This window comes from Ambystoma mexicanum, chromosome 7q (genome assembly GCF_040938575.1).
Source record: "Ambystoma mexicanum isolate Mex_15411 chromosome 7q, UKY_AmexF1_1, whole genome shotgun sequence".
Taxonomy (NCBI): domain Eukaryota; kingdom Metazoa; phylum Chordata; class Amphibia; order Caudata; family Ambystomatidae; genus Ambystoma; species Ambystoma mexicanum.
In genome coordinates this window covers 662761844-662779272 of record NC_090941.1, presented here as the reverse complement: position 1 = coordinate 662779272, position 17429 = coordinate 662761844, and the positions used below count along the sequence as shown (strand labels likewise).

General features: G+C 43.6%; 1 protein-coding gene across 1 annotated transcript in view; it reads left to right on the top strand.

Moving 5' to 3' along the window:
• PDX1 (pancreatic and duodenal homeobox 1) overlaps window positions 1-17092 on the top strand; it is a 43862-nt gene extending 26770 nt beyond the window's left edge. The window contains exon 2 of the mRNA XM_069639514.1: window positions 16683-17092. Within this exon, the coding sequence (XP_069495615.1) occupies window positions 16683-17092 (410 nt within the window). The remainder of the gene's footprint in view (window positions 1-16682) is intronic.
• The last annotated feature ends 337 nt before the right edge of the window (window positions 17093-17429 follow it).

The window sequence follows — 17429 nt, the reverse complement described above, 5'->3', positions numbered from 1 at the left end:
TTCGGGAGTTTTCCTAGCCACCCTTCAGTCCCCATAATCCGTGGTCTTTATATTTCAATCTCAGTGGTGGCGAGGGGAGAATTTTCTGAAAGGGGGGGGACTGGCGAATGCTCCCAGTGCCGGATTGTCCAGTAGGCCTAGTAGGCTTCTGCATATGGGCCCCACTTCTTTTAGGGGCCTGCAACAACGGATCAAAATAAAGGGGTGCAGAAAACTATAAATGTATTAGGAGATCATTTGCGTGGGGGCGGTCCTGACATTTTGACTACCTAGGGGCTCCACAGGGTTTAATCCGGCACTGAAGGCTCCAGGCCTCCCTAGTCCACGCCACTGATCCCGGCAGTGTGTTCCTTAGAACTCACGTGTACTTCACGTATATACCAAGATGTATATCCGCAGAAGAGAACCTGTTCCCCTGAGACCTAAGTGTCCCTGAGGCAGAGGGCCAGGTGCCACTTAGAGCTCACATTATTGCAAGAAGTTTCTGGCAGATATATCTAAATAAGGGACTATTGTGTTGCTGGTCACTCAGTATATCTACAGAAAGGACGCTGGTGTTCCTGAGCGTTCACAAATATCCGCGGAAGGGATCCCACCCCAAATCTAGAGAAGGCACCCTTGTGGTATGAACCCAAGTGTGATGTGTCTTGACATCAGGGCATTGGCATGTATTAGCTTCTGCATAAAAGCATCAGCTCTTGAGCATGTTTTTGTATTGAGGGAACGAGAAATGTAAATTGGCAAAAGGTATCATTGCCTAGTTAAAAAAGGCCAGTGATAGAGGGTGTTCCCCCATTTTGGGGAAAAAAACAGATATTTCTGCCCCAAAGCCTTTACACAAATGCTAAAGACATAAGGATGTTTTTAACACTGACCTCACATATAGTGATTCAATCTCAACACTTTGCTGATGATACTCAAATTTTTTTTCTGACCCTCCCTCAACCCAGTCATCTCGGGATGGATTAGCAACTATCCTGCTGCAGTTCGTCAATAAAAGGCTCTCCACTGCTTCATGCTAAAATCTTTGAAAATGGAAATCATCTTTTTCCCTGCTTCCATTGCCATCTCTACCCTCTCCTCTCCAATCTGATTCCTGCTTGACCTTTTTGCTCCCATGCCTAAGGTTCACAACCTTGGGAACCTCTTTGATAGCAACCTCCAACTGCAACAATTCATCACTACCACAACCTCTGCTGCTCGTGTTACCTTCTAAGAATTCAGAAAATGTAGCAATGTATTGCTCACCACTCTACGAAACTCTAATCTCCACCCTGGTGCTCAGCAAACTCAACTACTGCTCATGCCTACTCCATGAACTTCCTCTCTCTGCACTCTCTTCAACCTACGCACATCCTACTCCCCTTCTACTTATCAACGCCATGCTGTTTGGATCTTCATTCACAACCCGCTCCATCCTCAGAACCCGTCTGACTCTATCTCTGTCTACTCACCATCTTCTTCCCTCTGCTCCTCCTCTCCTCCTCTGCCCTCAACCTCACCTGCCCATGCCACCTCATGCCTCCTCTCACATCCGCTCTTTCACCCTACTCCCTCCACTCCAGGGGAACCTGCTGCCCATCACAATCAAAGACAGCATCACTGTAGATTTCTTCAAAGACCAGCTTAAACTTCAACTACTTGCAAGGGGAAGCTTGCCCTCCTCTCTCACCCCTCCCCATCCTCCCTACCTGACTCCACCACTCCCCCTAATGTCATGTTGTATATGTGTACATTATTTTAATGTGAAACACCTGCCCCACTATGTTAATGCCATCTTTGTTAGTCACTTTTTTTTGGTCCCTGGTATATATCCCACTTTGTTCACACCATTATAAACTGGCTCATCACTTGTTCTCAGCTTTGTGCTATTGTGCAGGCAGACTTTTGAGGGATGCCTCCTCTAGCTGTAAAATATAATTGTAAGTCAGTTATTACATGCCTGTTTTTAAAAAAAAAAAATCTAAAACAAATCTGAAGATGCGGCCCTCATGTATATTTAAAGACGTCATCCTTGTGGTCCTGAGAGCTCTGTGTATCAAAACAGTCACCTGTGGTCCTGAGCCCTCATGTATATACAAAGAAGAGATCCTCACGTATGTCTGTGGAAAGGACTCTTGTTCGCGTAATTCTGAAGAAGGGGCCTTTGGATTATGACGGGCCACTGTTATCTTGGGGCTCCCATGCATCTGAAGAAGCAGCCTTTGCACTCCTACAAGGTTATCCGTACATCAAGAATAACTATTAATCTGCCCAAAATCTCATACATAGACAAAGAATGATCATCTGTGTCCTGAATACAGCATTTATACTCTATCAAAGGTTCATTGCGGTTTCAAATGAGGGCCATATTTTCGGCGTGTGCAATTTGTGTATTAGTATTTGAAATGGGTCATAAGTGTGTTTGTGTCATGTGTGGTGCAAGACATATGACTGCTCTTCATGTAAGTGTGTAGCATGTGAGTGCATGGCATATAAATGGTGTATGAGTGTTTGGTATAAAGTCATGAAACGCACATGTCCTATAAGCCTCCTATAAATATGAAAACTATCATTAAAAGTCAGGTTTTACTTTCATGAGGGTTCTACTTATACATGTATGCAATGTACATCTCCTGAAAATTGACATGTATCATAGGAGTGTATGTCATAACAGTGTGTGAAGTAATTCTATGTCATAACAGCATGTGTTGTAAGAGTGTATGTTGTAAGTGTGTGTTATGAGTGTATGGTAAGTCTGAGTGCCGTAAGTGCAGTTGTCATAAGTGCGTGTGCCATAAGAACATGTGGTGTAAGAGCATGTAGTGTAAGTGTGTCTGTCTTATCTGTGGGTGTCCTAATTGTGAGTGTAGTAAGAGCGTGTGTCTTCAGGGCAAGTGTTGCGATAATGTGGGTCATAAGATTGTCGCAAGAGCATGTGTCACAGGAATGTGGGTGGAAACCGTGTGTATACTAAGAGTGTGTGTCATAAGAGCATGTGGTATAAGAGCATTATAGGTTTGTGTGCCATAGGTGTGTGCATCTCATATGTGTGTGCTGTAAGTGTGTATGTCATAACAGTGTGTGTCGCAAGTGAGTGTGTCCTAACAGTAAGTGGTGTAAGGTGTGTGGGTAAATGGTTTGTAAGTGTTTGAAATGCACACATACTATAGGCCTCCGATAGACACAGAATCCCACATTAAAGTGGGGTTTAACTTTGATGTGAGTTTTTAGAGGAATGTTGCCATTCGTACATTTACACAATGTAATCCTCCCATATGTCTTATATACATATGAAAAGTGACATCAAAGTCTTTTATATGAGTTTTCCTTTCATGTAGTGGCAAAGTACATATTCTACTCATACTTGAACAGTTTGTATGAAAGATGTACATTCATTCTGTGCATGCATTATATATAGATAAACTTTAATCTTGAATTTCACCAAATTGGGCAAGTCGATTTTGGATTTTTTATGCCAAATATTGTGGAACTGGAACTGGGAAATATCAAGATATTGTGGCCAAACATACGTTTTCAACGTGATCAAAGTAATATATATATTTTTTTAAATATTTAAATCTGACCATGAAAACTGCAGAAACGTTCCATGCATATGCAGCTACCTCAAAATGTTACTGTGGATTTATTTGCCACAATTTTCAATGCACGTCTTTAAAAGTTATTCTCAAAATTTATCTTGTGAGCAAGTCACATATTCCATGATACCTAATAGCCATTTGCACTGTCCTCCTAGACAAAGTCAATTTCCTGGAGAAAAAGATTTGCATTTGGGCTAATTTGCATACCCACAATGCCTTGATGATGTGGCTTGGAACTGGAGGTGAACTTCATTACATAACATATTTTGGGAATTATCTGTTAAAAAATATAAATAAATAATAAAGTTATTAAGATAATTAAAAAACGCTGTTTTCACCTAGTACCCATTTATTTTCCCAAAGACTAATAGTCCACATTTTCCTCACGTGCACAGCCAAAACTGCTGGATCGAATTTGACCAGGTACGAAACAACTTGGGCACTAAGCATTGACTCGATTTCTGTGGGGGCGGGGGTTATGCAGTTATTTCGTCCAGTGCTTGTAAAAATATTTGACAGTTATAGCTAGATCTCCCCCTTGCAGCAGCGAGGCTGACATTTTCACATTCAGCACTGATGCTGAATGTACGTGCATGAGACTTGCATCAGTGCGTGCATGAGACTTAATCACATGTGATTAAGTCTCATGCACGCACTGATGCTGAATGTTTTATGAATTTTGTTGAAATAGTGTCCAAAGGGAAGACCTTTTTGTATGTGTATGTTTTACTGTTGACCTCAGTCTCAGTTTTCATTGGGATTGGAGTTCCGTTTAGTTTTACATTGTTCCCAAAATGTGCAGTTGTTTGAGGGGGAGGGGGTTTCACATGTGATTAAGTCTCATGCACGCATTGATGCTGAATGTTCTATACATTTTGTTGAAATATTGTCCAAAGGGAACACCTGTTTCTATGTGCATTTTGGGAACAATACATTATAAAATGAAAAGATTATTCAGTAAACAAAATATCACAGTTTCACAGTTTTCAGCCCATTAATTTTCCCATATAGAAAAAGTGTAGTTTTTGAACAGACGCAGCAGGAAAGCATTGAATTAAATTTCTTGACTGATTTGGGGTAAATCCACCCAGATGTTTTTAAAATATTTGACAGAGAAAAGGGTGCCCGATATACCTAAAAACCTCTATATCGGCCTTGGTCCTTTTTACAGCAGAGAGGCTGAGCGAGGCTAATAACTTTTGACTTTATGGATGGAAATTTTGGGAACTATTTGTTAGAAAATGAAAAGGTTATTAAGAAAGCATAAAAATGCTGTTTTCAGGCTAGTTGCATTCATTTTCCCCTAAAGGAAAAGTGCTGTTTTTGAACAGCTGTAGCATGAAAACCGCTTGGCAAATTAGAAACAATTTTGCCAAAAAGCGTTCACCTAATTTCCTTGACTGGTTTTGAATACATCCATCTAGTAGCTTTTAAAATATTCTACAGAAAACGGGATGCCTTTTACGCCTTAAAACCTTTATATCAGTATTGGTGCTTTGCAGCAGAGAGGCTGAGAGAGGCAAATAACTTTTGACTTGCTGGATGGATTTGGCTTCACTTTTCTAATCCAAGAGATTATCAATCCCCCTCCCCCCCAAACTGGACATTCTAGAAACAGTTTGGCAAAAAATGAAAAAAGTTATTAAGAAAAGATAAAAAAAACAGTTTTCAGTCTACTCCCATTTGTTTTCCCATAGGGAAAAAGTACAGTTTTTTAACAGCCGTAGCATGCAGCAGAGAGGCTGAGGGAGGGTAATAACATTTCTGGGAGTGGTTTGGGTTTCTGGGGTTATTCCGCAGTTGTTAAAATATTTGGTGAAGAAGGCAGTGCCCCTTCTCCTAAAATTATAGCTATATTTGTGTCCGACAATGCTTCAGCAAGGCTTTTCAGAAATGAAAACGATGCCATTTCTTTTGCTCGATGTGAGAGATAACCGTGGTTATAATGGGTATAAGAAGGAAACATTATGAAATGGCAACAGGCTAGATGTGGGATGGGTAAGAGGACACTGAGTTGAATTGGAGTTTTGGGGAGTCCTAGGGACCAAGTTCATAGCTCGAACATTTTCTCATAACCGGGGTTGTCTGGCGAGATTCCCGCGGCTATGATAGAAAACTAGATTGGGAATGAAGGTGCATCAGATGAAAGGACGACTGTTAGGGGGAATGGGAGAGGACTATTGAGAGGGAAATAGCTTTAAGGCAGTGGGGGAGCATGACACAAGGAGGGGTGCTCTTGGTGAGTGCCTGGTGGGGCAGGGAAGAGTGCTGGATTTTGCTGGCTTGTGATTTGATTTGAACATTTGTACTGCACTCCGGACAGACTTAACTGTCTGAAAGATAACTGAAGTTATCTGTGTGCATTTATGGATAACAGTGGTTATTCGTGGATATCTAGAGTATATTGATAGCTGCAGTTGTAGGGAACACTTTTTTAAAAGAACGAGTTAAAAGAATTAGATTAAGACAAAAACGGGGGCTTTTACAGCTACAATGTAGTGTGTGGTAAAGGGTGTGGGCGAAGGCTATGGCTACTGGGTAACCTTAAGGAATCAAATGATGCAATATGGAAAGTGGTAGAAGGCCTTGACTAGTGGGCCCCAATGAAAGCTAGTGGGCAACATGCCAAGGGGCCACTGTGAAAGGCCATGTCCAATGGCCATTGCTGGTCCGCGGCTGGGAAGTGGAGCATACACCATAAGCACTGGCCTCATGGATGCGTTCTGATAAACTATACTGAGCTAGGCATTGACCCAAGGACCAGAGAGAATGTTGCTTCAATCCATAGAACTGTTGCAAACTGGGAAAATCTAAATTGGTCAGATTTGCTGTTCAATTTGAAACCCTACCTCAATCATCCCAAGATAGAAACAGGTTTGATATGGTGGAACTTACGACTTATCAACAGAAAGGCCTTGATAACGACCACGAGGTTTCAACCAGAGCGCGACTCACCTTTTCAGCTTTGCTATGTGACAAACTTGCATAGATGCTTGATATTTACAAAAACTTTATTGTTAGGGTGACTTATGTTTATATAAAAAAAAGTTTTAAAATGAAATGCCTACCAAACTCACCGTACATGGTAGTTAGTGTTTCCATCATACAATTCTCATAGACATATATGACAGATACAAAGCTCTTTGGTCATTCTTCCCAAAATGCTCTTTAATATACAAAACAGCCAAAACCTCATTGGTTTTATTGGTGCCACTTCACATTATCTTTGGAGTTCTTTCTAGTCAATACACAGATAGACTGTGTAAAGCAATCACTTCTATATTCAAATAGACCACTTGCATTTTTTAAACTGCTGAAAAAATTAGGGGTTTCCCTTCAGAAAAGTAAAGGTTAAAAATGATGCATCATTTTACAATATTAAATGCATGCCTATGCTTAAGTCAAGCAGAGTTCCCACAGGTGGCACTAAACTGATGTTCAGAAGCAAGCACTCATTTCCCTCCCCGGGCCCACATTTCAGAGGTCTGTGGCTGCCCAAAAGGTGCAAGCATGAAATATATCATAGAGAAGTTAAAATGGCGTAGAGTAAATCTGAGTGCGCAAGTGCATCAAGAAATCTGTGAAAGAAACCCAAAGCCATAGATGGGTTGGAACAAAACTGCATGCCAAAGGTACTCACAGTTTCACAGCTGTAAAGGTGTCCCACAAAGATATCTATTCAGCCATCTTTACAGTAGCTTCTCAGTGCAAAGCAGGCACATGGCGTTACTGCTGGGTTTATCATGTGCTTTGATGACCTTCTGCTGCACACTCAGTACTACCAGGAGAACCAACCGCAAAACATGTCACACAATGCATAACTGTGATGCTTATAAGTAATCTTTACAAGAATTATATTTTAAATACAAGGCAGTACTTTTACTGTGAAGCAGTACTTCAAACGACAGTAGGACATCTATATCTATAGCCACAAATCTAAAAATGTTCCTTTATATTGAACAGTCCAACCAACTCTACGGATTTTAACAAAAATGTATTATCTTAAACGCAAGCTGGCAAGAACCATAGCATAAACCACACCCACAAAGATAACATTGTGCTGCAACGCCCGCTCCATTGCTCAATTTAACTCTTGGAGTATGTGGTATTTTGAACAATTACAGAAACAGCAAGGATTTAAACAGTATGCACTACTTCATTTGTTATAAAAGGTGCCTGCATTTTTCAGCTACAGGGAATGCTGTTGCTTCCCACACAAAGGGGCGGATTGGCCCCTCTGCCTTTCGGCCCATGGCCGGGCCGATATCGTCCCTGGGGAGTGAGGCCGGTTTCTGGCCATGCCTGGGCTGGTTTGGAGAAAAAAAATTGAAAAGACAAATACATTTTTTTACAATTATTTTTTTTTTTCAAAAAGCCTTCTTAGGTCGATAAATGAGTACCAACACAGGTTTGGTGATAATGTATGCATATTTGTTCTATAAAAAAAGAAATTAATCGTAAGTGCTATACAATAACATATTATCATTTGGTCTTGGACGTCTGCTTGGATTCACAGTAATTTAGTGTAATTAGGGACAATGCTATTTGATGACACTTCCTGTTTTGTCAAGGGGTGAAAGGTCGTGTTTCATCGCTTCCCGGGATGTCACTTTGGGGTGGGGTCAAATTAAATCACTTCCGGTGATGTCATCAGAGGTCAAGGGTCGTGAGGCAAGGGAAGGGACACTTTTTTGAGGCAAGGGGTGGGCCACTTTCTTTTGGGTGACCGGGCCTTTTTCTTGTCCCAGTCCGACCCTGTCCATACATGAATGCTCAGGGTCGCCCTTATCCATTACTCCACCTTGAGAATGCACAGAAAAAGATTCCAAGAACCTTCCCCAACTGCCTTTACTCTACTGAGGTGCCTGTTCCCAGGCAGAGTTTACAAGCTTCACTTGTGATTTTTCCATATTTTAATGGTGTTCCAGCCCAAGGGGTTTGGGGTATATCGGCTGCAGCAGGTAGCTTGCCTTATTTTTATTTGAGTTCTTTTTATTCAACATGATTATAGATGTGCCTGTACCAATTGCATACATTTCATATGAAAACTTAAGACTGGATGTAGACATTTAGTTATGTTGCATTAATATTACAGACCAGTCTAAGTGCTTCTCAGTGGAACAGCAGACAATTTGTGAGAGAAACTACATATAAGCATTGAAACCAAAATTCCTCATTCCAACCTTCTCTCACTTGTGTCCAGTTGGCAGACAGGTTATGTTCTGATCGCTTCCTCTAAAAGATAGTTTTGTAATCTAACTGAAAGTAGACAATTAGTCATAACAATGACCTATAGAGCACTCAACTGTAGAACACTCTGCCATCTCCAAATCTTGGGCAGCAGAGAACTGAAAAACATGGTTTCTGTTGTGATGTCTTAAGGGAAGCACTGAAAGCTCCCTGCTCTCCCTATATGATGAAGTCTTAACCCTGTGTGATGTCATGGAATGTTCTGGTTGCATCTTACAGATAATGTTCTAAGTGGGTCAGTTGGAGGAAAGTACTGAAGGAGAGGAGCCTCTGATCGTTGGGGGTCTTCTTCCCTTATATGTAACCTAAATAAATACTGTTACATGTCTTACCTGACTGCGCCAGCCTCTTCATAACAATGGCGACGAGGATGGGATAAGTGAGGTCCCGCAGACAGGTCAAAGGAGACCCCCAGCATCTGCCAACGTCGAGTCGCGGCCCGCAGCAGGCGATCGCATCGCCCCGACGTCTGATCCGCCCGGTTTCCTCTGAGCAGCCGGGAGGACGGAGTTTGGAAGTGCTCCGTGAGATAGAAGCTGCTGAGAGGAGAAGTGTCGGCGCCACCAGAGAAGTAATCGACTGGCAGTGGGCTGCTCCGCCTCCTCTTTGCGTTGAGCGGCCCGCCACACACAACGACGGATGCTGAGGCCCCATTCCGGGGTCCCTGAAGAAACGACAGAAGCTGCCGAGGGAGAAGTTCAAGGAGGACGGCACCGCTTCCTAGCAGCGCGCCGAGCAGCTGTCGAGTGATCATGGCCTCAGGGAAGGTCGCTCCGCTTTCGAAGCGTCGAGTGACCACCGTGTCCCTGCAACGTTTGTGCAAGTAAGTGCCTTCAACTCCGTTCAGTGCTCCTGCTGGTCCCGGCCCACACTCACACTCGCCAGCGTAGGGAAGACGCCAGACTTTGCTACCGTATGTCCCTAGCGGATGTCAAGGAGAAAAAAAGGGATCTCTTACTGCATTGAGTTCCAAAAGTGAACTGTCACGGCGGATACACGCCTTGTTGAACTGGTGCAACAATTCTTGTAAGGATCGAGCTAGGAGGAGTACATTTTCGTACAGAAGCATGGCAGCGTTACCTGGCATATCGGGCCCGCCCATTTTCATGGCCACTCCAGGTGCGGCGAAGATTGCTTGGCCCCAGTGGCGAAAAGGTTTTATGCACTATATGAGGGCAGCTGGCGGAACAGCATATTCTAGTGAAAGAAAGGTGGCATTGTTGTTACACTTCCTAGGTTACGAGGGACAGAGAATTTTCGAGACACTTCCTCAGTTGGTAGGTGATCGAAGCGGAGATGACTTGAATGAATTTGAATCGGCACTGCTCAAATTAGATAAGCATTTCAACCCCAAAAGAAGTACAATCTTGGAGCGGTATAACTTCCGCATGCGGATTCAGGCTCACGGGGAATCTGTCGAGGACTATGTCACCGCTCTCCGTCACCTTGCACTGACGTGCAAATTTCAAGAAAGTTTCGATGAGCATATCCGCGATCAGTTCATGATGCACTGCCACTCGAACAAAATACGTGAGGAACTGTGGCTGAAGGACGAGCCAAATCTGGATGAGGTGTTGGATTTGGCCAAGCGGGTGGAGCACTCACTGGCATGTGTTGCCAAGCTCTCCAAGACTGAAGGAAGTGAGTCAAAGGAAAACAGGCAGGAGGTGCTGAGTGTGGGTGAAGGAAAGAACAAAAGGAAAGGAAGAAACAAGCAGAAGGAGAGGAACAACGCAGAAGAGAAGAGAAACCAAGTGTCGGCTCAGAGAAGCGAAAAGAGAGAAGAAAAAAGGGGCGAGAGATTGTGTTATCGATGTGCCAGTGCGACGCATTTTGCATCCTCTGTAGTGTGCCCAGGGCGAAGGGCGGTATGCAATAAATGCAAGAGGAGAGGACATATTTCCACGTGTTGCAAGAACTATCAATTTGGCCAGACGGGGCAAAGGAAGATCCTGTTTGTGGAGGATGAGGATGATGGGGAATCGTCAGAAGAAGACACTGCGTTGGCATTGACAAATGTTATTGTGAACACAGTTAATGTTGTAGCCAGTGGTGGAAACACGGATGATTGTGAGCGGCCATATGCCGTGGTGGCAGTGAATGGGTGTGAGGTGTCAATGATGGCAGATTCAGGATCAAAAGTTACGTTAGTATCCAGGAGTGTTTTTGAAGACGAGTTTAAGGGGAAGGTGTCAGCGTTGTCTGAACCAGACATAAATCCGGGAGGCTACAACCAAGATAAGATTGATTTACTAGGATATGTGTGGAGTAGATTTGAATTTAAAGGTTGCAGTTGTGATGGGAAAGTCTATGTAACAAGAAAAGGACAATCCTTATTGGGATGGAGAGAGCAGAAGAATTTAGGAATCAGACTAGATCCCAACCACCCCGAGCAAGTTTTGCAAGTGTCAGAGGCATCCACGATGTCCTGCAAATACGCGAGGGAGTTTGGTAAAGTATTTGCTGAAACCTTGGGAAGAATAAAGGGTTTTCAGCATCAAATATTGCTAAAAAGCGGGAGTGTGCCCACCGTAGCCAAACTCAGACCGGTGCCCTTTGCTTTGCGGGATAATGTTAAACAAGAATTGCAAAAATTATTAAAGACAGGAGTGATTGAGAGGGCTGGGGGTGTTGAGTGGGTTTCCCCAGTCGTAGTAGTGAAGAAGAGCTCAGGGGACATAAGATTGTGTGTGGATATGCGTGAGTTGAATAAGTGCGTGTTAGTGGACAGGCACCCGCTACCCAACATGGGTGAGTTGCTGACCATGGTCGGTGGGGGAAGTATTTCTCCAAATTAGATATGACGTCGGCCTATCATCAGGTGGAGTTAGAGGAGATATGCAGAAAGGTCACAGCGTTTGTGACGCATGAGGGAGTGTTCCAGTTTAGGAGGATGCCCTTTGGGTTGGCATCTGCCTCCTCTGTATTTCAGAAGATAATGGATCGCCTTCTGAGAGGAGTGAAGGGGGTATTCTGTTTTCAAGATGATGTATTGGTGAGTGGAGCGACTTTGGAGGAGCATGATGGGAGTCTGTACCAAGTGTTAAAGATATTCAAGGATAGGGGTATCACGCTGAGAGAAGAGAAGTGCAAGTTTGCCGTGACAAATGTGGACTATTTGGGACATGAAGTATCGGGGGACGGGATTAGACCCAAAGAGGAGATGGTAGACGCCATAAGGAGAGTGGAGAGACCTTGTAATAAGAGTGAATTGAGGTCTTTTCTCGGAATGACGGAATTTTATCAAAAATTTGTAGTAAATTACGCTGACAAAGTGCAAGAGATGAGAAAAGTTCTGAGGAAAGGTGTTGATATTGAGTGGAGTAGTCAATGTGACTTGGAATTTAAAAGAATAAAGGAAGATATAGACTTAGCTCGTCTTTTAGGATGTTTTGACACAAGAAGACTGTCAATCATTACAGTAGATGCCAGTGAGTATGGACTCGGGGCGGTATTATCTCAGAAGCAGGATGATGGGTCTGAAGAGGTGATAGCACATGCGTCGAGGGGTCTCAAGGGAGCAGAGATGAGATATTCGGTTATTGAAAAGGAGGCATTGGCGGGCTTCTGGGCCGTAGAACGATTCAGGAATTTTGTGTGGGGAGTAGAATTTGTAATCCGCACAGATCACAAACCCCTAAAGGCCATATTCGAAAGCAAGGGCCTAGATAAAGTTTCCCGCAGAGTGGCAGGTTGGGTCACCAGGATGCAGACACATTGTTTTAGAATGGAGGTCATTCCAGGAAAGGATAACATATTCGCGGATAATTTGTCGAGGGTGAGAGTTGCAGATTCTGGTGTTGTGGACAGTGAAGAAATGGATTTAGTATTTATCAATACCGACGGTATTGTGTCCAAACAGGAGTGGCTGGACGAGGTGAGGAAGGATGAGACCATGAGCAAGGTAATTTCTTATGTGGTGTCTACGGCATGGCCGATTAAAGCGAACATGGCAGAGGGGGTGAAGCCGTTTTGGGAAGTGAAGGATGAGTTGTCTGTCATGGATGGGATTTTATTCAGGTGGGGAAGAGCGGTAGTCCCGATAGGGTTGAGGAAAAAGGTGATAGAGTTAGCGCATTGTGGTCACATAGGTGTTACAAAAACCAAAGGGGTGTTGAGACAGGAATATTGGTGGCCTGGTTTTGATAGATTGAAAATTACTTAGCAAATTGTCAATTTTGCATCAAGAGTGGAAAGGGAGTTGTGGCCAAGAAGCAACCGTTAGTGGATGTGGGCCTCCCGTCAAGGATATGGAGTGAGATAGCTATGGATATTCTAGGTCCGGTGGAGTTAGGTTACGGTCGAGGAAAATTTATTGTTCTGGTCGTAGACCTGTTTTCTAGATGGGTGCATTTTAAAATTGTGAGAAATATCACTGGAGAGAGTATGATAAAGACATTGCAGGAGATTTTTGCCAATGAAGGCCTACCGGAAAGTATCTTGACAGACAATGGTCCCCAGTTCATAAGTGGTAACTTTACCAGTTATCTAAGGAAGTGTGGGGTTGACCACAAGAGAACTTCATTGTACCATCCCGAATCCAACGGGGTAGTTGAGAGAATGAATAGGTGTGTGATGGAGAGTATTCGGATGGGTGAGGAGTGTGGTCAGGACAAGATAGCCATGATACAGAGTAGAATATGGGCTTTGAGGATGGCACCTCATGCGACAACAGGTCTGTGCCCGTTCGAGTTTATGAGGGGCAGGAAGCCTTATTCCGTGGCATGTCCGCCATGGCTGGGTAGGAGTAGAGAAACGGATCTGGTCGTAGATGAAGTAAGAAAGTCACTGGTGAAGAAGAAATCTGAATGGGTCATGCGCGAAAATCGCAAGAGAGGGAAGAAAGAATTGCGCGTGGAGTGTGGAGATTGGGTCAGGATAAGGAAGGGAGTAGTCAAGAGGAAAGGAGAATCTCTGTATTCGGATCTTGTCAGGGTCGTGGCAGTCATGAAAGGGGCTGTACGTGTGACGGGAGGGCAAGTGTGGAATAAGGATAGAATTGCCACTGTGAGGCGAGCCCATGTATAGATGAGTGGAACGCCATGGGACTGTTTGCTGCTGTGTTGTTGTTAGTTTGTGTGTTTCGTTTGTTTGGGAATGGGTGCGTGTGATTTTCAAATGTGAATTAAAGGTTTAAGCTCAAGGGATAAGTTAAAAAAAAAAGGGGAGATGTGTTGTGATGTCTTAAGGGAAGCACTGAAAGCTCCCTGCTCTCCCTATATGATGAAGTCTTAACCCTGTGTGATGTCATGGAATGTTCTGGTTGCATCTTACAGATAATGTTCTAAGTGGGTCAGTTGGAGGAAAGTACTGAAGGAGAGGAGCCTCTGATCGTTGGGGGTCTTCTTCCCTTATATGTAACCTAAATAAATACTGTTACATGTCTTACCTGACTGCGCCAGCCTCTTCATAACAGTTTCAACTAACATAACATAGAAGATGACAGGCTTGAATTAATAGAGAGGCAACAATAACTTTCTAATCCTTGCCACCTTAAAAAAAAAGTCCCTTATAATGTTATGGAGCCAAAATGGAGCATAAGGGATGAAGTTTGGACAACACAGACAGAGTTTGTTTAAGATGCAGAATCTGGTGAAGGTGCAGAGTCTGGCAGAGGTGGAGTAACATTGGGAGACATGCACTTATTTGGGCTTAGCGCAGCAGAAAGCCTGAATATGTCTTTTCAGGGGCATGGTTCTGTGGTTGTGTTGAGTACCCTGCCTAGACTTCATAATCTGCAGTGGCCAGATGGGAAATGATCAACCCATGCTCAACACACTAAGTAAGTTTACTAGTTATTATCAAAAATGAGGGTCAATAAGGGCCAAATGGACCTAGAAGAGATGGAACAGTTATTGTTGCTTCTTCTTCACTCTGTCACTAATAGATGGCCCTAACTACACTGACTGAGTTCTGAAATAAGAATTCCATCGATACCCCGCAGTTGCCACTGGAATTTCTACTGGAGGTAGGCGAGGAGTTTTCTCCAATTTATTTTGACATTGAAATCACTTGAGCTTGATTAATTCTATACTATAAGGGGCGAGTGGGGACATTGGATATATTTATATGGTAATACAAACATCTATTTTAATTACAGACAAGCCAACCAACACATCATGGTGTAGTAAATGGGGTTCACTGCAACACCCATTTTCGTCCTGAAGAAGGCTGATGTCATTTGAGAGCTACACCAAATAGGCTCGCTTTGTCCAGCCGAAACATGTGTAGACGACATTATTGTTGTTGAATTAGTGTCACACCTAACTAATGATAGGGTGCACAAGAAGTAAAATAAGTAATTTACCACATAAATATCTCAAATCATATGAGAGGCGGACTATGAATAAGGAACAACATTGTCAGAGTGTTACTATGTGTGAATAGAGATACGCCTGAGCAAATAGGTTGAATGTGTTTGGGAACAACCAGAATATAAATGTGTCTAGGAAATTAAATGTTATGAAGAGAAATGTGATATTACCAGAGGTTATTAATTGAATGTGAAGAATAATACATTTCTATTTTTGTATGACATATATGGGTGCAAATGTTGTTAATTTGCTAATGCCTGCCACTCTTTGGTCTTGATCAATTGTTTTTGCTATATACATTGATCGCCTGGATGATCAAGACCATACCAGGTACCCTTAGTGATTTTTGAGGTACGCTACTGGGGGGACATGGCTTTATGTGGGAAGTCAATGGGAACACACCGAGCTAAACTGCTTGTGACTTCTGACATCCGCTCAATTTCAAGGTTTTTGTTGCATTAATTCTGCACAACTTAACTGCACCTAAGGTTTTTTCAGTGAATGTATATATATATATATAAATATATATATGTTTTGGGATGGTTAGGAAAGGCTTAAAAAGACTCCTTTTGGAACTAAGAAAAACTCACATATATTTATTACATCTTTGTAAGACCTCTTTGGTGGGGATGGGCGCAGCATAACATTTGGATAATGTAACAATTTAAAGTTATATAATAAATATGCACAGTCAAAGCCACAAGTGTTAACATCTTGAATTGCTACGTCATTGTTTCCTGCCTTTCCTTTGTAACAAAGTATCTACGCCAGTGCGAATTTCGGAGATATTCTGCCAATATTCGACAAAATTCATGTGAATTGGTTAAGAAGTGTATTTAGTTTATTCACTGCTTAGAACCCGAGCTATTAAAACTGGACTCTGAATGATGGAGATGTAAAAAAAAATCTCTATTAATAAATTCGCATTTAGAAAAATAAATTGACCTTTTCTGATTAATAACTTACTTTATGTCTTTAATTACGCGCGTGCTGATCAGACAATGAAATAATACACGAAAAATTGTCTATTTGTACTGTTTTGTAAGGTTTGAAAATGTGTGTCTCGTTAAAAATAACCCACGACTACATAACTTCGATAAATAACCATTAGCTATTAAGGTGAAATCTAGCCGTGCTCTTAAGTACACGCCTAGGGCCAGCAATGTCGCCGTTCACACTTCCTGAGCTCTGGTAGTAGCTGCACACACGCCCCTCCCCCGCTATGCACTCGCGGTGTTCTTGTGTGTTCGGGCTCCTGCTTAGCGCAGCTATACAAGAGGAATAAGAGACAGAATGTTATCATATTTAGGCAGTGCTCTCTTCTGGTCTAGAAAGGATGTAAAATAAACTATCTGATTCGCTATTCTATTCTATTCTCCCCGAAAACTTGACGAGCTGTTCGCCCATTTCCATTTCCGGCTATGAGATGAAATACACCCGTAGGCTCATGCAACGTGTCCCCCTGTGTCTTCTAATGTGGCTGTAGTGAGAGTGCACCACAGAAGGGTGTTAACGGTGTGCTTCTGTGTCCTTCCAGGTGGCTCGTACATCGTGGAACACGAAGAGAACAAGCGGACGCGCACGGCCTACACGCGCGCGCAGCTCCTGGAGCTCGAGAAGGAGTTCCTCTTCAACAAGTACATCTCCCGGCCGCGCAGGGTGGAGCTGGCCGTCATGCTGAGCCTGACCGAGCGCCACATCAAGATCTGGTTCCAGAACCGCCGCATGAAGTGGAAGAAGGAGGAGGACAAGAAGCGGGGCCGGGGCGGCGGCGGCGACCCCGAGCAGGACTCCCTGGTCTCCTCCGGGGACCTGCTGGGCAAGGAGGAGGGGCTGCAGAGTGCGGGCGAGGGCCCCGGGGACCTGCTGCTTTCCTCCAGCCTGGGGCCCGGCTCCCCCTCAGGTCTCACCACGGTCTCTGTCAGCAGGCTGACGGAGAAGCGATGAGAGGTCCGGGTGCCGAGGGGACCCTGGCAAGGACATGCTCAGTGCGCATGGGCAGAGAGGACCCGATAGCCCCATGGCCCGGCTCCAGCATAGGACCTCACTAGCCCGGCATCCCAGGGGGCGATTCTACACCTTTGGTGCATTCCACGTGCACGCTCTGTGCACGCTTTATTGTATAGTTAAACTGTGCGTTGTTGATGCTGTTATGTCTGTTTGTTCTTTTATTTCTGGATTGCACCAGGTGTCAGGCTGCGGTGGAGACTACCAGCCCTGGTATAAAGTAGTCTACATCGACGCCAGCTATATAGCATTGTATTCTAGCACGATGCTTTAATTC